Source organism: Parasteatoda tepidariorum, chromosome 9 (genome assembly GCF_043381705.1).
Source record: "Parasteatoda tepidariorum isolate YZ-2023 chromosome 9, CAS_Ptep_4.0, whole genome shotgun sequence".
Classification (NCBI taxonomy): domain Eukaryota; kingdom Metazoa; phylum Arthropoda; class Arachnida; order Araneae; family Theridiidae; genus Parasteatoda; species Parasteatoda tepidariorum.
In genome coordinates, this window is record NC_092212.1 from 87,100,609 (window position 1) to 87,126,212 (window position 25,604).

At 29.3% G+C, this 25,604-nt stretch overlaps 1 protein-coding gene across 1 annotated transcript in view; it reads left to right on the forward strand.

Moving 5' to 3' along the window:
* LOC107449579 (muscle calcium channel subunit alpha-1) overlaps nt 1–25,604 on the forward strand; it is a 131,197-nt gene that overhangs the window by 96,690 nt on the left and 8,903 nt on the right. The window contains exons 33-41 of the mRNA XM_043047691.2: nt 351–507; nt 1,407–1,534; nt 4,892–4,988; nt 8,128–8,230; nt 9,447–9,545; nt 10,700–10,836; nt 12,886–12,996; nt 14,025–14,194; nt 24,813–25,102. Of these exons, the coding sequence (XP_042903625.1) occupies nt 351–507; nt 1,407–1,534; nt 4,892–4,988; nt 8,128–8,230; nt 9,447–9,545; nt 10,700–10,836; nt 12,886–12,996; nt 14,025–14,194; nt 24,813–25,102 (1,292 nt within the window). The remainder of the gene's footprint in view (nt 1–350; nt 508–1,406; nt 1,535–4,891; nt 4,989–8,127; nt 8,231–9,446; nt 9,546–10,699; nt 10,837–12,885; nt 12,997–14,024; nt 14,195–24,812; nt 25,103–25,604) is intronic.

Below are 25,604 nucleotides of genomic sequence, written 5' to 3' on the forward strand. Positions count from 1 at the left end.
GAGGATATTTCACGTCAAGACTGTGGTCAGTGCAAGCCGGGTGCTGAATTCGAAATGACAAGCAATCACTGGGATTCAAACGCGGCTTACCTCACTGGAAGGAAATCGTTCCACTCCCTGAGCCGTCGCTGCTCATAGTACTCATTTTGGAGCACGCGGGGTGCATTTTCAGTAAAAAAAAAAGTGGCATTTAGGACAAAATATCTTTTTTAATCTACACTATATATTTAGCCGCCTTGAAACCTATTAATTTTGCCTTATGAAAATATTAAGTAATATTTTTACCGTAATAATCTCCATTGTAACCTCTTATGTAAAAAGCGATTAATGTAATTTGATCTGTGTTTTAGATCGGCTACAGGTGAGGCGTGGCAAGAGATCATGATGTCTTGTGTCAGTAATCCAGATGTTAAATGTGATCCAAGATCTGATGATGCAAATGGATTGTGCGGAACAGAGTTCGCCATTCCATATTTTGTTTCTTTCTACATTCTTTGTTCCTTCCTTGTGAGTCTTCATTTCAATGTTCTTTTGCATGCTGAAAAGTAACTGAACAAAATTAAATTTTCCCTTATATTGCTGATAATTAATCAAAACAGTTTAAAATATTTAAAAATATTTCAACTGCTTTAATTCCTAAAAAATTATATTTAATATCCACCATTTTTTATCAATATGAATGTTAATAGAAAGTCATTTTTTTAAAGTATGCTATAGAATTTTGATAACTTTTTTTTTTTGGATGTAATTGTTTACTTATCCCTATTTTATACAATCAGGGGCGTTCTTGTAATTTTTATAAAAATACAAGAAAGGCATTTAATTTAGTTACGATTAAAAAATTTCCAATTAAAATCCATTTAATTGGTGACTTGATTTCACAATTCAGTAGGTAGGTGGCTGGTCATGTTTAATATAAAATTTTATTTTCCCTGACAGAAAAATATTTTTCTATGTAATAACATGTGTAAGAAATATAACTTACAGCATAGAAATTGGTTTGAAATTAGTCAAGTTTTTTCAAATCTTCTTGATTTTTTTTATTAAGTTTTTAAATGAATCAAGAATTAGCAAAAACAGTACCTAATTCTTAGACAAAAAAAAATTTCCTGCGGGCAGATCATCTAATGCTAATATATATATATATATAGANTATGTATATATATGTATATATGTATATATATATATGTATATATATGTATATATGTATATATATATATATGTATATATATTTATTTAAAAAAACTACGTTTGTGAGATTTTAATTCCAAAATGTAAAATGTTTTTCTTTTTTTTATTATAAAAGGAAGAAAGAAAAAAAGTGTTATTAGTAACTTTTTAAAATTGGAAAGGTTTTTCAATACAAATATATTTGTTAACAGCCAACCTTTGTTTGCCATTTACAGATCATAAATTTGTTTGTTGCTGTCATTATGGATAATTTTGATTACTTAACACGTGATTGGTCGATTCTGGGTCCACACCATTTGGATGAATTTGTTAGACTCTGGTCTGAGTATGACCCTGATGCCAAGTAAGTGAACACAAAACACTTTCAAATTATTTTGAAAAACATTCATTCATTGAAGTAAGGTGTTATCTATAGTAAAAATATTATTACAAAAAGAACTTGGCTGCCAACTGTTCCGGAAACTTCTGGATTTAACCAATTTCTTTGGCATTCAGGAGAAATCTTTTCTTTCTTTTTTTTTTTTTTTGGTTTTTATAATTTTATATCCGTTGTCGAACAGCCGACCCAATTTTGGGCTTACGACTACTGAAGTTCACCTCCGTAGCCTTGTCATTTTGAACCAATCCAGAGAAGACAAAGAAACTCCTGGATCAGTTCCCCCAGATGTATTGATTTGTTATTGGAACATGGGGGACTTTGCGACTCGACAGATTTCTACATGCGGATCCAACCTACGAAGTCTTGGACAAGGGTCCAGTGCCCTACCAATCAGGCTATCCTGGCCCTTTGGCTTTTATAGTTGATACTTTTTAAAAGGAAGTGTTAAACCTTGAGTAGCATTGACACAAAAAAAAACTCTTTGGACAGATCCTAAAAGAATAAACAGCCATCACCCACAGAGATATGTCAATTCACGAAGATGAACAGTACTTTCTCCCTCAGCCAACTGATTCAGAGACACCTTTAAGCCATGGTTAACAACAGATCCTTCAAGGAACTTGGTTGCAGCACCTCAGCTCTTTTCTTCTGTTCCCTTTTTGCTACAAGGTGTTCAAGAACACTATTTTTCATTTATCGATGATCCCTCAAATCTCTAAAAGTTTTAAACTTCATTATTTGACAAATTGCATGATCTAAACACTTGAGAAGTTCAGGGTGGCCACCCACCTGGAAAACCTGGAATTATCACGAGGTATTTTTTATACTGGAAGAAACCTGGAAATATCAGGGAAATTTGGATAAAAACCTGGAAAAATCAGGGAATTTTAAAGAAAAGCTGGAAATTTTTTCTTTGATAATTTTTTTAATTTCACTAATTTAAATTATTTACTAATTTTCTTAATTTAAATCATTTCATCCATTATACCCACTTTTTTGAAACGGAAATGTATCGCCAAGCAGTTTAAATATCATCGACTTAGCGATACTTTGCTTGCATCAAAATTTGCTCCATTACAGCTCTGTCAAACTAGAATACCACATAAAATTCTCCTTCGGTTGCTAAACGAATGCAGAAACCTTTGGCCGCTATGGGACTGTGCAATTTAGGAAAGATCCTGGTGGAGATGGAAAAAGGATTTAGGATATTAGATTTTTAAATTCTGTCCTTGGGCTGAATCCATTTATGACTCAAGTTAGTTTCGATACTTGGGTGGTAATTTTTTCTATTTTGACAATGTTTTTGTATTTTTAACTTTATAAAATTCTCCAAAAATTGTTGATTATAATTTAATAATAATAGATTTTATATTGCACTCTTTTTCTGAAAGCTTTTCCACTCCCATTCAAAGAAATCTGTGAATTATTTTTTCTCAGCAAACCAACCAATCACACATTTTTTTTACAATCGTGAACAGCAATGTTTGTCGACCAATTGTTGCATTAATCCTAATTTTTTTCTATTTCATTTTAACCTTTAATAGTATATTTAAATTTTAAATAAAAGATTTTTTTAAGAACTAACTATATATTAATATTTAATTTTACTCTTATGTTGGTCAATGTATGATTTTTGATTCAAAATTTCGTACCAAAACATTAAAAAAAAAAAAAATCTTGCCAAACTATCAAAATAAATTATGTTTTTCAAGATGATATGTNAAATATCATCGACTTAGCGATACTTTGCTTGCATCAAAATTTGCTCCATTACAGCTCTGTCAAACTAGAATACCACATAAAATTCTCCTTCGGTTGCTAAACGAATGCAGAAACCTTTGGCCGCTATGGGACTGTGCAATTTAGGAAAGATTCTGGTGGAGATGGAAAAAGGGTTTAGGATATTAGCTTTTTAAATTCTGTCCTTGGGCTGAATCCATTTATGACTCAAGTTAGTTTCGATACTTGGGTGGTAATTTTTTCTATTTTGACAATGTTTTTGTATTTTTAACTTTATAAAATTCTCCAAAAATTTAATTTAATAATAATAGATTTTATATTGCACTCTTTTTCTGAAAGCTTTTCCACTCCCATTCAAAGAAATCTGTGAATTATTTTTTCTCAGCAAACCAACCAATCACACATTTTTTTTACAATCGTGAACAGCAATGTTTGTTGATAAATCGTTACAATTGTTGCATTAATGCTAATTTTTTCTATTTCATTTTAACCTCTTATAACATATTTTTAAAAAAAGTTTTTTTTTAAGAACCAACTATATATTAATATTTAATTTTACTCATTTGTTGGTCAAAATATGATTTTTGATTCAAAATTTTGTACCAAAACATTTGAAAAATAAATAAAAAACTTGTCAAAATAAATTATTTTTTTCAAGATGATATGTTAAAAAAATGACATTTTGAATAAAATATTTTATAATATAGACACTTTTCTTGTACACATCCTACACTTTATAAGAAAAAAGAAGCAAAAACCTGGAAATTTTAAGATTTTTATCTGGAAAACCTGGAAAAATCGGGGAAATTCGAAATCTGATTTGAGTGGCCACCCTGAAGTTTTAAAGTAATTCCTTGAGAAATATGAAATAATGTATTAGTATAAAAGTGTTTCCATTATTTTGTTCACTCTTTTTCGTTATTAAATAAGTTTATGAATAAAAAATTACTTTTCTGTTTCTTCTCTCAAAATATATATTTCCATCTAACTTTTGCGAAGCCATAGTCTTCAAGCTCTGTGATAATCAGCAGGGTCTGCTGTTGTGCTGGAAGATTTCTGCTACCAGGGTTCTGAAAGCACAAAATAAAACGAGGAATATTAACCACTCCAATGCAGTGTTGATATCCTTATAGAAAGTGAAACTCCAACAATTAAAATGTTTCCAATTTTTTTTTTTTTCAAATTTCTTAAATAGTCACAAGAAATTTAAAAGAAAGATAAATGAAAATATTTGGTGAACAGTAATATTTTGAAAACACATTTTCCAAATATCTTTTAAGAACATGTTAAGGTCTGCTGTTAATATTGTTTGCTTCTGTAAATATTTTTTATTGTTCTCCATGTCTAAAAGCACGAATGGCAGGAGTAACATTTATATTTTTTAAAGGACAATATACAACATTTTATTCTGCCAAGTTTGTGGTTTTAAGAAAAAGAAACTTGAACAGAGGTTTCTATACGTTCGAAAAATAAATTTTTTATATTAATTTAAAATGTTACATAAGCTTATTTTTTCACTTTGCATTCTTAATTATTGCCATTCAAACAAAATTTTTAATGGATAATTATTCAAATATTTAGGGGAAGGATTAAACACTTGGATGTAGTTACATTGCTAAGAAAGATATCTCCACCATTAGGTTTTGGCAAATTGTGTCCCCATCGAGTGGCTTGCAAGGTGAGTCATTTAAATTCAGTAGACTCTAGTAGATTAATTAGGATGAGATTATCATTTAAATAATTTCACTTTTTAATAATTTCATCCTTCACAAAACTGTGACAGTGTTTTCATCTCAGAAAAAAAATGGGTGAGAATTTCTCACCCTTTCTCAAAAACAGGGTGAGATTTCAAAAAGTTAAATGAGATTTCAAAAATTAAAAAAAAAACACAAAGAGACTTGAAAAAAAAATCATTTCTTTAATTATCATTTGTTTCAATTTGTTTCATTTTTAACATCTTCTAATTTTTAAAGCATTGAATATTTTTGCTGCATCATCATATGGAAAATGTTCTACATCTACTTTTTCATCAGCTATTCTCATTAGGTTGCTCAAATGCGTATTTGTTTCGTTTTGATCATTTCTACCCACATTTGTTTCGTTTTCATTTGTCCGTTTTGGAGTAGAAAATATTGGCTTTACAAGGTATTTGTCCATCTTACATTAACGAGCAAAAAATTTGAACGTCTTACATGAAGAAACCTTACCTACGGTAAACACGTGGTTGCAGAGAAATGCGTTTTAAAAGAGGTTCCGTGGTTCGGAAGGATGGTGTTCTGTTGCTCTTAAAGGTTCTGAACAATACTGGTAAATAGGGAAGCTAGATAATGGGGCATGTGTTGAAAATAATAAAAGATCCAGGAAGAAAAGTGAAACAGATTTTATTCTAAATGGCGGAAATGAGAAATTTTTTCAAAATGCTAGAAATTCGCGAATTTTGAAATTTGTTTATAGAATGCGCGAATTTCTCGCGGTAATCATTTTTTAATGCGAGATTATAAAAAAATATGCGAGATTCTCGCGTTCTCGCGCTGTAGTGAAAACACTGTGTGAGGTACTAGATTCCCATTCCCATTTCTTTTTCACTAAATCAAAGAATATAGAAAGAATTCTCAATGTACAAAGAATATCTCAAAACGGGATGCCATACCAGAAAACAGCTAAGAGAGAGAATAACATATTCATATTTAGAGGAGCATCATATGTACTAAGATGAGGCACGTAAAATGCAACAGTCAGTTCACCCTTGTAGGTGTTGAAACCCCTTTAACCCTTCCACGAAACTCTAGAGTTCCATGGAACGCCATATAGGAACCACTGCACTAGATTTTTATTATTTTTTTTTTTGCATTTATTGTACTACAAGTGATAATTGTGAGTAAAATGTAAAAATGAGTGTTTATACTTTTCCTTTTGCATTAATAAAATTACCAAGATTCTATTCTGTTACAGTTTTATGTGTATAATTTTTTTAAAAAAGTCATCAAAATTTTTATTGATTTGCTTTACTGGTATGTAGCTCTCCCCGACAATAATGATTAAACAAGAGTCTTCTAAGCTCTGTTTTTGTTATCCTCTGTTTTAATCAATTTTGCTTAATGTTCTAAATATCAGCTTCAAACATATTATTCATTTTAATATTCATGGGCACTTGCAAGGGGGTATTGTGGGTGGAGTATTGATTTTTGCCATAAAATGTTAAATTCTTTGTTTTGAATAATTGCTAATGTATGGCATGTATCATATCAAAAATCTACTCCAATTTAATAATTGAGCACTAAAGTTGCATTTTTAAGTTTAATGACATAATTACAGTCGTCTCCATTTAATTGCATATCTGATAATTGAATAACTCGCTCATATGAATAAAATAAAATTTAATGGAACCAAATCATTTCATATAAAACAAATGTTAAATTTCTGCGTTTAAACAGATATTTGTAGTTTTTATGTACAGTGTTTTTCTATAAAGTAGCATAATCATTTCTTACTCCAGTAAATAATTCTGAGTTGGTTGAACAATAAGCTTGAAGAGGAATGATTGATTTGAATTAATAGGAGAGAAAAAATTTATCTTGGAAACAATAAACTTCAAAAAATCCCAAACTGAGGTAGCAAATCAATTAAAAATTTCTTAAGTTTCGAAAATAAAAATAAAAAATTTGAAAGGAATATGCAATTAATATAAACAGAGAGGGGAAATCCAATTTTGATAAATTGACGAATTAAACGGGTCTAGAAACAGTCTTCAATTGTAATATTTTCAAATAAAATATTATAGAACCCATACCCTCCAACTGCTACGGAATTTCCATAGTTTCAGAAATCTTCTTTTCAGACGGTAGCAAAATTAATGTCTTAATATTTAAAAAAATTAATTTTAGCGTAATTTGTCCACTATTACTTATAAAAGTGCAGTCCATATGGCTAGATTCTTAAGTTCTGATAAAAGTTTTATGAGAGATCCATTTGCTTTAAAAATTTCTACTTTGGTTCGCTACCACTAGAAAGAATTATTTTCAGAATCCTCATAAGTTGGAGGGTATGTAGAACCTATATATTTTTCATTAGCATAGATTTGGTTTTATGTAACTTTAAATAACATTCATATTTTATGATGACAGTTATAAATATAATTGTTTATTGATAATAAAATTGAGTTTACTTAATTAAAACACTATAGTATGCGCTAAATACCATTATAAAGTAAAATTTCTCAATAGTGTATAATTTAATAATGAATAAAGCACTGCCTTTTTAATAAAAATAAAAACCCCACTTAATTGAATAGAATTGGCTGGAACCACTGGTATTTCTTTAAGCGGGGTTGACTGTAATACTGTTTTCCTCATTAGAAAGTTATAACATTAAAAAAAAAATATTTAAATTTTTTAACTCAAAATTTTGTAGTTTTTTTTAATTCTACCATATTTAATTTTAAGAAATCAAATAAAATCTATTTATGAATCTTTTTATGTTTTAAAAAGTCAAATATTTTTTAAAAATGTCGATTTGATTAAATTATTGTAAAAATGTATTTAAAAGAGGGAAAAAAATATATTTAGCATATGTTACAAAGCTCATAGAAAATTTTTAGACATGATTTCTTTGAAATAATAAACATTAGCAATGTACCTAGAGAAGAAGTTATGAACTCTGACTAACTTAAAGCATTCATTATCCTCTTAAAAATTATATTTTCAAATTAGTGTGTGTGAATTTACCTTACCATCTTCACTGCAATTTTTGCATTTTAGTCTAAATGACCCTGTTTTTATGAATACTTGTATCTATAAAAAGCATTCATTTATTTTCAGAGACTTGTTTCAATGAACATGCCGTTGAACAGTGATGGAACAGTGAACTTTAATGCAACTTTGTTTGCTGTGGTCCGAACTTCCTTAAAAATCAAGACAGAGGGTAACACATTTCATATTCACAATGTTTATGTTTAATTCATGTTTACAGTTGCAGTTTAAATTGGCTTGTATTAAGTCTGGTCCCCAAAAGTTTTACAAAAATAAGTAGGTAGACGCAGGTAAAAAAGTTGGCCATTTTGTTAATCGTGAATTATCGATGCCTCGATCAAATATTTCAAGAATTTTTTATTCTAGTTCATTTTTTTTATTTTTAAAAGTACCGCCAAAGGAAATCTCAATTTTAACTTCCAAACATTCTGGAAAACGAAATAGAAAAACTTGATCCGATGAAATGATCATTAATATCGTCAACAATGAAAATGAATCTACTGAAGAGGTTGAAGGCAGTGACGATGAAAACAACGTAAAAAACCTCTCATATAAATGGACTAAAAGCTATCAAAAGTGCTATTAAATACATAAAAAACAAGAATAGGACACCAGCCTTCCTGTTATCCCTTAAAAAAGTGGCAAAACATTTCGGCTGAAAATCGTCAAAGTAATGTAAAAACAAAAAAAAATTATTAAGGACTTTTTTAAGTAAAAACTCTTTAATTCTTGTAAACTATGTTTTTTAAGTAAGTTTTTTAATTATAATATAAATTGTAGTGGTATAAATGTTATATTTGATAAATATATTACATTTATACCTTTTATATTATATTTATACATATATATATTTTTATACTCTTCACTTTAACCGGGGTTTTCGATTATCCAGGTCGGTCGTGGTCCACATTAACCCGGATAGCCGGGACTCTGCTGTATTTTATCCAGCCTACCCATCCGCAATATTAGACCGGATATTCAGTTGCCTCCTGTATTTAATTTAAACTTATATTTAAGTTTTACCTTTTTTCTGTATTATACGAAAAATCAAATGAGCAACAAGAAAACTATATTGATATTTAAAATTAACTATGTAAAAATCAGCACAGAGTTTTATGCAAAATTATTATTATTTATCTACAATTTTTAATTTTACTACAATTTTGAGGCATAAAAAAGGGATAAAAAAAAAACTTGCAGTAGTAACAAGTGAAATTGCTGGTGTTTTCAGTCAGCGTATAACTAATTAAAGAGAAAAACAAAGTAGTAAAAGCTGAAGTAATAGGTATGCATGAGTGTAATGTAAATGGCAATGTTTAATCTGTGTCCTTCTGAAATATCTGTTTGTGATATAAATAATAGATTTTAACATAATCTTTAAATTTTAGGTAACATAGATGAAGCTAACGAAGAGTTGAGGGCAATCATTAAAAAAATATGGAAAAGGACAAACCCTAAACTACTGGATCAAGTAGTACCTCCTGCAGGTGAATCTCTATGTTCTCTGCACATTATTTGTAACTATATGCCCCAGAATTATAGTTTGTCTGAAGTAAGAACTCCCCTAGCCATTTGTCTGTACTCGTGACGGTGACTTTGGTAATGAGTTATAGATATTTCAAGTAGGCGTGTGGGGTCACTGTTTAGGACAGGTTTTGGCTTTGACGAGAGAAGGGGAATCTTTTTCTATTCTGTTAGTCCTAGAGTGAAGAGAAGCTACCCTAGCTTAAATGCGCCAGGGTGCATAGCATTTTTAAAAAGTGCTCAAAGGTGCTTATTTTCGATTTACTTTTTTTAAAAGCCCTTAAAGGTGCTTTTTTTATTTGGGGTTTGTAAAAAGTGCTTAATTTTCTATCTTTTTAGAAGAGTGCAGTGTCGATTGTTGTTACAAATTACAAAAAATGCACGATTTTCGCAATTTTCCCTGCAATATTTACCAGAAACTAGCTATTTTATCATGATTATGTTAAGTTTTTGAAAATGTTTTTAAATTTTATTGATTTTATGTTAATAAATTAAGAAATTTAAACAACAACAAAAAAATTTTATTACTTCACAGATTCTAATTATGATTTTTCTTTTAGAAAGTGTTTAAAAGTATTTAAAAGGTACTTATTTTTTGTTGGTAAATCTGGCTACGCACCCTGTGTGCTATTCTTGATTTCATTGCTGCAGACAGTCTCAGACTAGGTGGTGGGAAAGAGTTCTTACTGTATACAAACTACAATGTTTTGCTGAATTTATTTTATATTTATGTTTACATACCATTATCCAATTGAGTTAATGGCTATCATTGTTTAACCTTGTATCCCTGTTATTTTGATAATATTTTCCTGATCCTTAATTAATTTTAAAGTCGAACTAGCCAAGTTCAAATACCAATGATCCGTGGTCAGTATTAAATCTGTGAATGTAAAATATTCTCCGTGGTGGACGGATCATAGATCATAATTCTTTAGTGGCAGAGACTAACTGTACCGGGTTTTAATTCGACGCAAATGCATTTTAGTTCCATCAAAAGGCCAGTTTGTCCCGATTCAACAGTTTCCTTGATTCATTTCATAATTACAAGGTTATTAGGATAGTCATGAAATTGAATTTGTGTCAACATAAAGTAAAATAAAATTATTTTCTTCTTCAGCGGATGAGGATGTGACCGTTGGCAAATTCTATGCCACCTTCTTGATTCAGGATTATTTTAGGAGGTTCAAGAAAAGGAAGGAAGAACGTGAAAAAGCAGTCGGAGATGGAACAGAAGAGAGTACCGTTGCTCTCCAGGTATTGTATCTTCTAAGTTTTAACAGGGTGCTTAAAGGTGCTTTTTTCAATGGAACTTTTTAAAAAATGCTTTAACTTTTCCTTTTCCAAAATGAGATTTTTTTTTCTTTACCATTTCTAAAATTTTTTGCATGATTAAGTAAAGTAATCATTAATTTAAAAAATAGAATGAGCTACTAAATATTGAATATATTTAAAAGTGTGCTCAAATTGTTTTTATGATGTCTGATATAATCAAGAAAGAGTTTTTTTTGTCAGAAACTTTTTTTTTCATGATCCTGTAAAGTCTTTTGAAATTATTTGTAATTTTGTTAATATTTATATGGCAAATGTAGTGCATCTACCACTACAGAAAATAAGATCCCAATTCACTAGTATATAAGACATGTTAACTCAATTCTATGTTGGAGTACCTTTTCATAGATGAAGGTTGATGTCGCTAACTTCTTTCCCCACATTGGTGACCTTCAGACATGATGTAAACACGCCTACCTTGACAGAAACTTCCACTTTGATTTGAACACTCCTACTTTGATGGATGGTACCCATTGATCAGTTGACTTGCTACTTGTGACATTATCCACCTCCTCGCTCTGTTGCTACTCAGTCTCCATCTCACACAGTGTCAGTCGCTATATACTCTATTATTAATGGCAACACAGGAGCGACAGCGAACTTAATACAGCTCTCATGTTCAGCACTAAGTATGGTGATCTTAATACAGCTCTCCCAGCTTCTCACAAAACAACACTGAATCAACTAGTGTTATCCGTTCATCGGATTCTATCGCAGATAAAATTCTGGTAGGAGAGTACTGTAGTGCATCTACCACTGCAAAAAATACGATTCCAATTCACTAATATATAAGACATGTTAACTCTATTCTATGTTGGGGTACCTTTACATAGATGAATGTTGACATTGTCGATAACTTCTCTTCCCCAAAACGAACTTTCATCAATAGGTAGAAAATTTTATTATTAGTGCGCATATCCTAATTAAATTCTTTCTAAAAAGGTTTAAAATATTTTTTGAGTGCTTAAAAAGTGCTTATTTTTTGTTGAAAAATTTGGCTATGTATCCTATTTAACAGTTCGGTCACAAAAGCTATTCATATGATAATAATAATAACCGTTTCGAAAATAACAAGAGTTTTGTGTCTTATCAATAATCGTATTTATAAAAAACTAAAGAATAGTAATTAAATTGGAAAAATGTAGAATGAATGCAATACAGGACTTCAAGGGCTATGCATTCTTGTTCATTTTTCTGTGAATAATAGTTGACCAGAACAAAGGTATTATTAGTGCCTCTAAACCCAATTTGTAAGCAATGCATAAAATATATATAGAAATGAAATTGCATGAACAGTAATGTAATTTATAAATTAAAAATGAACTAAATACAGTGATAAACATCTCAGTCACCAAAGAACAAGACGCAATTCCAAAACATGCTAAAAAGTGAAATTGACATCAAATTATCATTTATAAATTACCTTTTCCAGCAAGCAAAAATGATAGAGAAATTTGTACCGCTAAATCGACTGTAGAAATAAGCGTAGAAACATAATGATTTAGCTTTTTCCCAGGTTTGAATTTGAAGATGTAGCATAAAAACAATGTATCAAAATTATTTTAGCAGATTGAATTTATTATTGTATAACTGAGTTCCGAAAATGGTTTTGAAAAAAAATTAAAACTTGAAAATAATTCGCTATATCCATTCTATGATTGCAGATTATTTGCAGCTTTTAAGTCTGTGAATTTAGTGGTATACTAAAAAAAAAAAATTTATGTTTGGAAAGTTTTTTCTTAAGGTGAATATTTATTTTTTACATTTATACATTTAAATTTTTTTTATTTTATTACAATACCTAAAATGAAGAGTTTTACAAAAAAAAAATTACACTTAAATTATTATTTTAAAATATTGATTATTAAACCTATTTTTTGAACTGTTTTGTTAATTTCAATTTATGCAGTTAAAGTTTCATCAGCGTTGTTTTCTTTAATACTTTATTATGTTGCTGTTTTATGTATTTTTCAGGCGGGACTCCGTACTCTACACGAGGCCGGGCCTGAACTGCGACGTGCAATATCTGGCAACTTGGAGGAAGACGATTTTGATGATGGACCAGATATTTTGCCAAACCATAGGGTAAAATAATTATTCCAAGAGTTTATTTAGTTTTGTTTGAAGAGAAAACTAGTTATGACAGTTTACTGAGTTTATTATTTTAAGGTTTTATGGATTGTGATTAAAATGTTGTAGACTCAATCTGGGATTGTAAAATTATGTGAAAAGTGAGCATGTTTTTAAGAAAACTTTAACCCTAGATTTATAAACATGCATGAGAGCTATGCTATTCATAAAATTGTTTCTAAAGATCTAGGAAGGCATGAGAGGGGCATATTTCTCTTTTTTTCACTTTTAGAGTTACAATTGTTGACCTATTTTGCATGATTTTTAAGACAAATTTCTATAAATTTGTCTCAAAATGTCCATTTGATGTTTTTATAGTTTATTCAATATTTTTAATATCACAAATAGTAACTTTTTTAATTAAAATCATATGTGTGTTTAAGTGTCTTAATGATACGCCTTCATCAGTTAGTGTCCCGCAGTGGACTGTTTGTAAACACATAGTTCCCAGTAGAACACCGAAGTCAAGCATCACTGGCTGCAGTCAGTAAGCCGGTGGGTGACCAATTTGACCAGCCTGACTAGGACCTATGCCAAAAATTAAAACAATAAGCTTGTAACTTATGTCAATTCCATTGATTATCCTAGGAAATAACTGTAAAAAAATTTCATAAACCTAGTTTAAATATTCAGGGACATATCAAAATTTTTATTAAAAACTAATTTTTTAAATTATGTTTTCCCACTGCAACTGCAGAAATATTCAATAAAATGAAACAAAATTATCAAAGTAATTTCTAATTCATAATAAGAATATCATTATAAAATTTTAAATTTGTTAAAAATTTCACAAGATATAAATGTTTAAAGTAATCCTTACATACTGTTATACAAGTGGAAAACATTTAAAAAAATTTAAATGAATTTTAAAATTTGAATTTTTTAAGTGCTTGGTGTATAGATTTCTGTGTCATTTATACTTCTGATAGTTTAGAAGTTTCAATTTTTGTTTCCATCCTGGTTAATCCTCTTTTATTCTACAGAGAAACCATGTATTGTTTGGAAACATTTGGGCCAAAGGTAAGCATCAGCAGGGCGCAAACAGTCGCTCAGCCAATCGCTCTCATGCAAAGATATCACCCGCAAATGCCTTCATTAGTCCCATACACAGAGGAGGAAATCATTATGTTCATCCCCAAGACATGCAATCCAGGTATCATTTTGTTGTTCATTAATCTTTTTTTCACTTGTTCTACATTAATCTTTTTTTCATCATAAAATAAGGGACTGTCTGTAAATTATGTCACTCTTTTTATAAATGTCTTTGACACCCTCCTTCCCTATGTCTCAGAATGCCACACTTCACATTACCCATTAATCCTCCTTGTCACTCCTTATTCCCCGTGGTAGAATCTCGGTGACATTGTCGCCAAACTTTACAGATTTTTCTCTTGGGAAGTAAAAAATGTTGCTTTTTTGCAGAAATTTGCATGTAAAATTTGAATCGCTTACTTAAATAATCACTTTTTTGAAGCGCTAAATTTATGCCAATATCGTAAATCAACTTTAATAGCATTTTCGTCATTTAACGACATTGATTTTCACATGGATTTTAGATATCCCGATATATTTCTGGCATTATATGATATTGGAATTGCATATTTGATCATTTACTTAAGGTAACGATTTTATCCATTTTTTAGTAGTTATTGTGTTTGATTTCTGCATAGGTTTTAAAACATGATATTTTTTTGTACAATATTTATTGCAACCATCAAATCTTGAAACGAAACCTGCATTTGAGTAATCCCTTTCTGAAAAGTCTGATTTCCTTGTCGATCTGTTTTACATTAAATACTGCTACAGATTTCATGATATTTAACTATTTTTTTAAAGTGATGATGATTTGCAAAATGCGATAATGGAAATAATATTAGAATTGGAAAGAATATTACATATTCCATTAAAAAAAATTTTTTTGCTTTTGTAAACACAGTGTGTTTGTTACCTTAAATTAGTAACACACGTCTTTGTCATTATTGAAAGTATCTTGTAGAATAAAATGAGTGCTAGTGTTTTGTCGCAGAAAGCCCAAAAAAAATTCTGCCGAAGGGCTGATAAACAAGACACATGTAATATATTATAAATTTTATTTTTAAACTTTTAACTACATATTTTAATGAGATTTGTGTACTTGGCAAGAACAATGGTAAAATATATACGTTGTTCTGATGAAAACTAGTTATAAAAACAATATTAAATATGCTATAATTTTGAATGTTTTAATTTTAAGCAAATTGTCTCATTAATTTTGTACCCCTTCTTTCACCCTTGTCACAAACTATTCCAGAGCCCCTCCCTCCCTTCCTTTCTGCATTGTTTGTGGACAGCCTCAAATAGTAATAAACTATGTAGCAGTATTATTTAAAAATTTACTTTTTTTATTTCGTTCATTTTAATTTCAATAAGTTTAAAACTTTTCTTTCAAAAAAAAGTTTTATTTTCAAAGCACATAATAATATGAAAAATTCACCTCATACCTCTGCTTAAGAAACTACTTCAAAAATTAAATTAAAAAAGATAAGGAATAAATTATGTCTTCATATATATATATATATATATATATNAGATATCCGGGATAGCGATGGTCCCGAGCATCTCGGATAATTGGTTCTCTACTGTATATATATATATATATATGCATTTATTTATTTAAAAACACTATACGAAGTGTTTTATAGATTGAAGTATTTTTTTCACAAATTAAAGATTACATTAAACTATTTCTTTTTGTTAAGTCTAATGTTATTGAAAATGTATTATTTCATGGCTGAATACTTAGTACAGGGTGTGTAGCATTTTTAAAAAGTGCTTAAAGTGCCTATTTTTGATTTACTTTTTTTAAATTCTCCTTAAATGTGCTTTTTCAGGATTTGTAAAAAGTGCTTAATTTGCTATCTTTTTAAATAGATTTTTTCTTTGCCATGTGGATTGTCATTTTAAATTACAAAAAAATGCATGATTTTTCACAATTTTTTCTGCAATATTTATCAGAAGCTAGTTATTTTATCAAGATTTTGTAAAGTCTTTGAAAATGTTTTTGCATTTTGTTGGGTTTAAGTTTTCAAAGTACGAACTTAACCATAGAAAAAAATAATTTTTATTTCTGCACAGATCCTAATTATTATTTGTTTTAAAATGATTAAAAATATTTTTTGAGTGCTTAAAAAGTAATTAAAATGTGCTTATTTTTTGCTGAGGAATCTGACTACACACCTTGTAGTATTCAGCTTACCAAATACTTACTGTTATGGAAATGAGCATGAGTGATTACAAAGAAGTAGACAATTAGATAAACTCTTTTTTTTTTAAATAAATTTTTGTTTTAAAAATTCAAACTATTTGTATCAAAATGAGCTTTTTTTTAGTAATATTTTCGTTTAAAATATTTTTTTTATTTTTTATGTTCCATTATATTTGTACATTTATCATTCATATTAACATACATTTTTTGTGAAATAAGTTTTTGTCTCAAATTATTGTAAATTTAAACTGTTTGTATACAAATTATCTTTTTGAAGTACTTAATTTTTAAGTTTTAAAAAAATGAAATTTTCTAATATTTCATTTTATTTTTGTACATTTATCATTCATATTAATACACTTTTTTAAATCTTTTTCTAGTTTTTGTTTGAAAATATTATAATTTCTTTATTTATATTTTTTACTAATCAGTTATATATTTTACATCTACACTACCGGTCAAAAGTTTGCGAAAATTTTGAAATCTACGAAAAAATGGTCTAAATTCAAATGTTCATAGAACTGCGAAAAATCAGTCAAATTGCATGAAAATTTGATATGTTCTAAAGTGAATCTTCTACATTTAGTTACATATGATCAAATTGCAATACTTTATTTTTTGCGAACTGAATTCAGCTTTTCATCATGGGTTGCTTCTATGGTGGAAAAAGTTGTTAAGTTTGAACACCTGCCAAACTTGCAAAAAAAATTTTTTTGTACTTTCTGTTAATGGAAAATAGTTATTTGAACCGTTCNAATCTTTTTCTAGTTTTTGTTTGAAAATATTATAATTTCTTTATTTATATTTTTTACTAATCAGTTAGATATTTTACATCTATATAATTAAACAATTATAGTAATTCTTCATTGGCTTATTGCATTTTGCCATTTATCATTCTTTTTCTTTCTTTTTTTTAAATAGAAAGAAAACTATTGTAAAATTATACTACTTTGTACTTTTTTTTTATCATATTTCATATTTATTATATTGTGTATATTTTAAATTAATGAAATTTAAAAAAATGTGAATTAAATGTAAAAATACTTTATTTCAATAAATTAGTTGAAAATATTGTATTATTATTGATCAATGTTTAATTGAATTTTCTTCCTTGCTCAGTTCAGTGTAGGTAGAATTCAGAAAAAGGAATTGTAAATTTTTGTGTTTATCATTCCAAGTTATGTTTACCTCTGAATTGCTAAAAAATCGTCCCTGGTGTTAATTTCATGGCATGTCTTACGTTTGCTTTAGTTTTGCATGCTTATATAGTTTCTGCATGAGGTATGTACTCATATTTGTTTGTTTATTTTTTTTCATTTGTTTAAACTTTAGTACAGTAGGGAACCGATTATCCGGAACGATCGGGACCATCGCTATTCCGGATAACTGGTTTTTACGGTTTTCTGAATCGCTACAAAAAGCCGTTTTTTTATTGTTAAACACAGCTAAAAAAAATTTTTTTTTTGGAAATAATCTTAAAAAGAAGAGAAAACGATGGAGCAATACACTAATGATTATTTCCAAAATGATGGTAAGGTAAACATCTTTCAAAAAAGAACGAAAAATCCTAAAATTTCATAAGGAAAAAAAAAAATTTTTTTTTTATAATGGTGGGAAAATTTATCGAATTTTGTTCCGGCTATTTGGTTTTCCGGTTTTCTGATTTCCGGATAACGGGTTCTGTACTGTATTTTACTTGTATTATAAAAGCATTAGCATTATTTAATACTACATACACTTACTTTATTTATTTTTGCAAAATAAGCAACAGAAGAAAAAGTAAAATATAAATCTTTTCGGAAATCATGAATTATAAATATTGAAAGTTGAATTATAAATATTTTGATTAGTATTGAATATATTTGAAGTATTTTGATTTCTCCCTTAGATTTAGAGCTGGTTTTACTGAATACAATGATTACCACCAATTTAATTTTAACTCCATCAATACCACGGTCATTAAATTCTCCCATAGCGGGATCATCTATGAATCTCAATACGGCACTTTCATATTAGTATATTCCATTGCAGGTCCTAAAGGGTTAAAAATACTGTATGGATGTACCTGTATTTCATCATCACACAAAATATATTATTTTTAAGTTGAAATTAGAAATCCTGGAATGTGTAATAGTTTAAATTATAACTATAATGATTTAAATTATAATGAATCATTTTTCTTAAATATCTGCTACTTCAGAGTTATGCCATGTTATATTTATAGTTAAAAATTTGATAAATTTACATTAAAAAAAGTTAATAAATAAAACAAAATCAGTAATTCATTTTCATTGTAGTTTCTTAATGACCACAATCAAAAGTATTTATAACGTTATAATGAAACAGTATTTATAACAAAAGTATTATAGGAAAAATGTAAAAAAATAAATTGTGATTTTTTGAAGAAAAAAAAATTATAGATGCATCATATTTATCTTTTTTAAAAATTTCATTATCAATTACTGATTTAAATCACCTAAGTAAGTTGATTCTATTGATTCAACTCACTTTGATGATTAGTTTTGCCAACTCTATACTGTGAGGGGAGAATAGTGCAATCACCGTCCTGAAAGTGATAAAATGATTTGTTACTGAAATTGAGTTTTTGATATGTCTTAATTTATGCAAAAATATTTTGCATGGAAATTAAAAAACAAATCTTAAACGTTTTCATTTTTAAGTACATACCATGAATTTATTTTTTTATATTATAGGCATATTCTTTTTTTTTTTTTTTTTTTTTTTTTTTTTTTTTTTTTTTTTTTTTTTTTTTTTTTTTTNTTTTTTTTTTTTTTTTTTTTTCAAATCTATTTTCAGTAGTAGTTTGTAATTTGTGTGATTTTATTTTCTGATTAATTCTTATAAAAATGCAACCGCAGCATTTTCCTGTACTCTTTAGTTAGCCTTCAGCAGCTTGAAATTTATATTTTATGTTTTGAGAAATTTTCCTTTTGTGGCTTATTGCAAATTAAAGTACCTCTTGTATTCATTTGGTTATAAATGTTATGAAATTAATAAAGAAATTGCTTCCAAACTCAGTTCCTTTTAAAATTTCATTATTTTGCTCTATTTGTATGTTATCTTTTATTTATTTTCATTATGTTCTGCTTTTAACTTTTTTTAATATTGTTGGTTTATTTTTCGCATTTCATTTAATCAGACCTTTTTTCGTTATCTCTGTCTTTAGTTGGGCGCATAATTTTTGTATCTTTCTAATTTTTTCTTTATTTCTTTCTGATTTGAGTATTGATTAGTTCTCAACAATACGTTTCATTATTGCTTTTCATTTGTTTGTCTTCCTTGATTTTGTCTTCTCTTATGTGTGATACAGCTACTGCACCTTTTTTTTTTCTTAAAAAAAAAAAACTTTTATAGGAATGAATTTTATTTTATAATAAATGTCAAACAGTTGGTCAATTTTTTGATTTACAAGTATCAATATTCAACTCAACTTTGAATCCAACCCAAAAGACAGGGAAACTCCTGATTCAAGCTTTGCGAAAAGTCGGGTCTTCGGTGAAAACTTTTTGATGAAATTAAACTGCATTATAGCTTCCAAGGTTAGCCCAAAGTGGTCTGTGTCAAGAATAATTTTTAATATTAATTGATTATGGCTTTCCAATCACTATTTTATGACCGTAGTTGAATAGACGACCCAATGTTGGATTTACAATTACTAGTCTTCAACTCCATAGCCTTGTAATTTTAAACCCAATCCGGAAGACAAGGGAACTCCTGGATCAATTATTGGAAGAAATTTAATCATTCCATGAAGGAAAATGCTACTTTAATACTATGATGGTTTATCATCCAGAGAAGTTTGAATCTCATGGACCCAATAATTCATGATTCGTGATGGTCCATGATGGTTCCAATAATACATTTCTATGGTGATTTAATGAGAAAAAAAATTTTATTTTGGCCCATCATAAATCAGTCCGAATTCCTACATTGGGGTGATGGTGATTCATGATCATTGCAACATTTGAGTTTTAAAAAACTATGATGGAAATTTCTAATGGTTCAGCATGAACAAACCATCAAAAAAATTTTCTATTCTTATGTTGGACTATCATAAATCAGTCCGAATTCTGACATTGGGGTGATGGTTACTTATGTTGATTACCATCAAAAAATATAATGGTTCTTGATGGAATTATTGATGGTTACCATCAAGAATATGTTAGTCCATCAATAGAAAAACCATCAAAAATGTTGACTTAGTTAGAACAAGAGCTGAGGGCATGGGTTGACTACCTAGAAAAGGATCTTGCCATTTTAAGAGTGGATTAATTGGACAAAAATAGAATGCCCTGGAGAAGGGTTGTGAAGAAGAGCTTCTTTCTGACCAAGAGGTTCCAGCTTTTTAAAAAAATGTTTCTTACGATGTAGTAGCTGTATCATGCACCTTATTTAAATAGCACTTCCCTTTAAATATATTTTCTTCTCAGCACACTGTGCGTCAGCGATATGCATCTTAATATTCCTCACCTGTCGCACATCCTCCCTGTCTGCCATCGCTCCTTCCGTGGTTCATCTGAGGATAACTCCATTGCACGCCATGGGAGCACGGTCTCCTTAGGAGTGCACCTTTTTGCGCCATGGATGATACACTCTGTATCCACTGAGTATGCACCCTTTCATACACAATCTCTCTCTCTCTTAGGGCAGAATTAGACAGTTATAGTACACCACTTTTTCTCTCTTATAATATTTTAAATGATTAGAAAAACTGTGGAAATTAATAATGTTTCAATATAGGGTCAACTTTACAGGGTTTACTTCTAAAATCAAGAAAGAAACAGGCAGGAAATAATTTTCAAAATATTATGAAATATTCGTAGCGTATAGTTTGTCTAAAGTAAGAACTTCCCTAGCCTTTCGTCTGGTCCCATGGCAGTGACTGTGGTAACGATATTTAGCTATTTCAAGTAGGGGTGTAGGGTCGCTGTTTAGGGCGGGTTTTTGTCTCGGTTCATCCAGAGAAAGATAATCTTTTTCTTTGGTGTTAGCCCTAGAGTGAAGAGATGCTACCCTCCTTGAAATGCAGTATTCTTGTTTTCATAGCATCAGACGACCTCAGACTTAGTGGCGGGGGGAGTTCTTGCCATAAACAAACTTTATGGGGCCACATTTTCAAGAAAAGATTGGCGCCTTGCAGACATTTTTTTTAGTCATCATTCGTTATGTTCATTGGCTGTTGGTCACTGTTAATTTTGCCCTATAGTTAAGAGTAAACTAATCCTTAGTGTTTAGTCAGATTTCACTGAAGAAAAATTTGTTGCCTTTAAACAACAACAGTTGGGCACAGATTTTATGACCCCTGTACAAAATTGTTTTTTTTTTAATCCTTTTTATCTTATTGTTTTAAATTAATCATTTTCTCAAAACATAACACAAATAATCTTTTCATATTTTATTATTTGAAAAGATTTTTCGTAACTGTAGTTAACACTTTTATTCTTCTAATATAATAATAAACATGGATCTCTCAATCACAAAATTCCAGTCCATTAAGTTGACCTTCACAAATTATTGCTGAAATATACTTTTTACAGGATCTTAAAGCCTCCCTCTCAAATTTTTTTTCTTCTTAAAGATTGATCTTTCACAATGTTTTTCATTTTAAAAATGTATTCTTCACAAAATTCCCTAAGATAAAAAACACCACTGTTATTAATCTGTAAATGGTTTTGTAAATAATGCTTGGTAAAAAAAAATTATTTAAAAATTTTTTGCCTCTTTATTGTGCAATAAGCTCAAATTTTCATTTTAATATGATTGGTATTGTATTTTTGGGGAAAAGGAATTAAAATGATTTTCACCAAATCTCAAAAATAAAGTCCTTTGGTGAACAATTATTCTTTTTCCTGTACAAGTGTAAACCCATGACAAAATTCTTGAGGATCCCATCAAATAATTTTGATGGTTTATGTTGGTCTCAGCTTGATTCATAATGGTCCAACATCATTTGATGGTCACCATCATCCAACATTTTACATTATGCGTTCATGGTTTTTGATATGCCAGCAAGCTTCTATCATTCCATGAAAGAAAATGCTACTTTAATACTATGATGGTTAACCATCCAGAGAAGTTTGAGTCTCATGGACCCAATAATCTACAATGGTTCCAACAATACATTTCTATGGTGACTTAATGGAAATTCTTGTTGGTTCAGAACAATTTTTTTATGTAGGCCCATCATAAATCAATCCAAATCCTTTCATTGGGGTGATGGTGGTTCATGATTGTTACGACATTTGATTTTTACAGAACTATGATGGAAATTTCTGATAGTTCAACATGAACAAACCATCAAAACAAGTTGCTATTCTTATGTTGGACCATCATTAATCAGTCTGAATTCCTGCATTGGAGTGATGGTTACTTATGTTTACCATCAAAAATATAATGGTTCGTGGTTATCGGTAGTTACTATAAAAATTATGTTGGCCCATCAATGGAAAACAATCAAAAATGTTTAGTTGGGAAGCTTTATGTAACTGTTAGAGAAATTCTCACATCAATGTCCTATAAATTTGATTAGTGCATAGATTTTCCTTTGGAGAAATCTGGTTAGATAACTGATGAAATAGTTTCTTTGCTAGTGTTTCTTTATTCCCAATAATGAAAAACTGCATATGTTCCAAATTTTTTTTATTTAAAATAATATGTATAACAAACTATGAGCTGTTTTTCTAACTTCTATTTTTAATTATTGTTTTGCATAACTGATAATGTTTTTGCATGCATTTTGTGCAGCTTATAATGTTATAAAGAGTAAGAGTTGTTAACATTATTAAGACATTAACATTTCAGTGTGCGTCCCCTTGTTTGAATTAATACACATGGTATCATACTTCTATTTAATAATTAAAATGGTGGATGTTAGAAGGAAATATCTCCAGTTTACTGATTAATATTTTAAAATGTTATGCACTTTCTACTTGTCAAACAGTGCAAAGGAATTCATTGCATCAGGCTTAGGATGTTGATGATCAAAAAATTCTTTACAAAAAACTCCACTAAAAACCATTAAAAAAAAAAACTTTAAAATATGTTCTTAAAAAAAATTTGAAAACATGTTTTTTTAATTTTTTAGAAGAACTTTCCTTAGAAAAAAATTATAAATTTTATCCTGATTTATAAGTTTAAAAAAAAAAGTTAGTAGTTAAAATGAATATGTATTTTGTGAATGAAATAAAATATTAATAAATACCTAATGAAAATTAATGGTAATTTATTCATTATTTGTTAGAATCAAGTGCATCAGAATTTTATTGTATATTTTCCAAATTGAATGATTAACTGTCCTTCAAAAGAAAATTTTTGGTGTCTTGAAACATATTCTGTTCAGCATCATTTGTTCTTAGATTATGTTTAAAATAAGATTCAATGTATGAATGAAGGGAGAAAAAATGAATTCACAAGTGAAAATGTGTTTATCATTCCAAGTTCGTAAGAAAATACTGAATGGAATGAGTGAACAAAAAAGAAAAGAAAACATGAATTATGTCCCAAAAAAGGAAAAAAACAACCAATATGAATTACTCGGCAACTTCCAAAAATCAGGCTGTTAGTAATTTCTTGTTATATGGATTGAGCAGCCAATGCCTCACTGCCTCACCCATGCCACCATATCTCATCATACCAACCTATCACGAAGTTGATTCTTCATTGTGCCATTTGAAGGACTGTTCATATAAAGTTTTTGATCCCTTTCTGCTCTGTGCTTACACTTTATCTCATGTTATTTTTTCTTTTTTTTTTTACCTTTTCAAATTCTGTCATTTTTCTGTTTGAGAATTCAGATCTATTAGAATTTAGAATGGTTACTATAACTTGTGACTTTAACTTACATTTAAGTCCTTGCCTAAATTAGAATTAATAGATGACTGAATTCATTTAAAGTCTAGTATTTAGTTGAGTGAAAACAATAAGTCAGTCTTCAAAGAAATAAACTTGCCAATGACTAGCGTAAGAATCTTACTAGAATCTACTTAATAGAACTAGCGTAAGTAATTGTTTTGGAAAAGTGAACGTGTTACTGATTTATTAAATTTTGATCTCTTTAAATTCTGTCTCTATCCTCTTCACATAAGACCCCAAGTCTCTTTTTTTCAAGCACTCCTGCCAGTCCTCTTGCCTTCTACCATCCATTTAGTTTTGCTTTACATAGACCTTCGTACACATGCAACTAGATCTATGCTCCAGCTGGTACCGATTTTTGTATGCTTAGTTTGAAGCATATTTTTTAAGACCTTCCAACACTTCCTGCACCTTGTAGGTCAAAAGCTGCAACATTAATTCTAAAAATTTTATCTGTATACTAATCATCATTACATAATTTATTTGTAAATGTTTATTTCTTACTTGTGTGCTTTTTTCGTTATGTTTAATCTTTTCCCATACAATTAATATTCTTAGTTTGGTCAATAAAATACTGTTTGTTACTCACTCAATTATGTATAACAGTCTTGTGTGTGTTATTTAATCTTCTTTCTCCTCCTAACATTTCCTGAAGCCTGTCCTCCGAGGATTCGGACGACCGAAACAGAGCTCCCACCCCGCCTCCACGCCGTTTCCTGAGAAGTGGAGGTTCCTTCCGTCTCCCTTGTCTCACTAAACAGGCTAGTCATGAGAAGCCAATAATCACCCCCACCCCTCCTGGAGACTCCCCCCAGCCTGCTGACCGAAATTTCATGTCTCGTATTTCTGCATCCCTCAGGTTTTCACCTCTCCCAGCTCTAGCTGTAGTGGGAGTTCAAGAGCAACCTCCTCATCATGCTCCGACACACAGAGCTTCATATCATGGTTAGTATAACACCTAAAATACAACAGTTATGTATATATATATATAGGGGAGAGTCGGGTAGCCCCGCTCACTTAAGGAGTATTGCATATATTTCTGTATAATACTGAGTAATAATCAAAATTTTTGTATGTTTCTATTGTTTTATCATCTAATTGAATAATGCAAAAAGAATAAACCAAAAAAAGAGTAGTTAAACTTAAAAAAATAGAAATTTAAAAAAACATGTTTTTCAGCTCTTTTCAAAATGTGTCGGGTAGCCCCGCCCAGTTACAAAAATTATGTTTTTGGGCTATTTTTTCAGGTGTAAATGAGAATGACTAATGTATTGACAATAAATAAACCTCATTTATCATTTTTATCACAAAATTATTCTATTTATTACATATTTATATACTTTTAGTGAATTCTATCATTTAATAACAATCAATGTCATACTTTTTATCATTATTAATGTATATTAATATATTATAATATTAATATATATTTATATTAAATATTTAA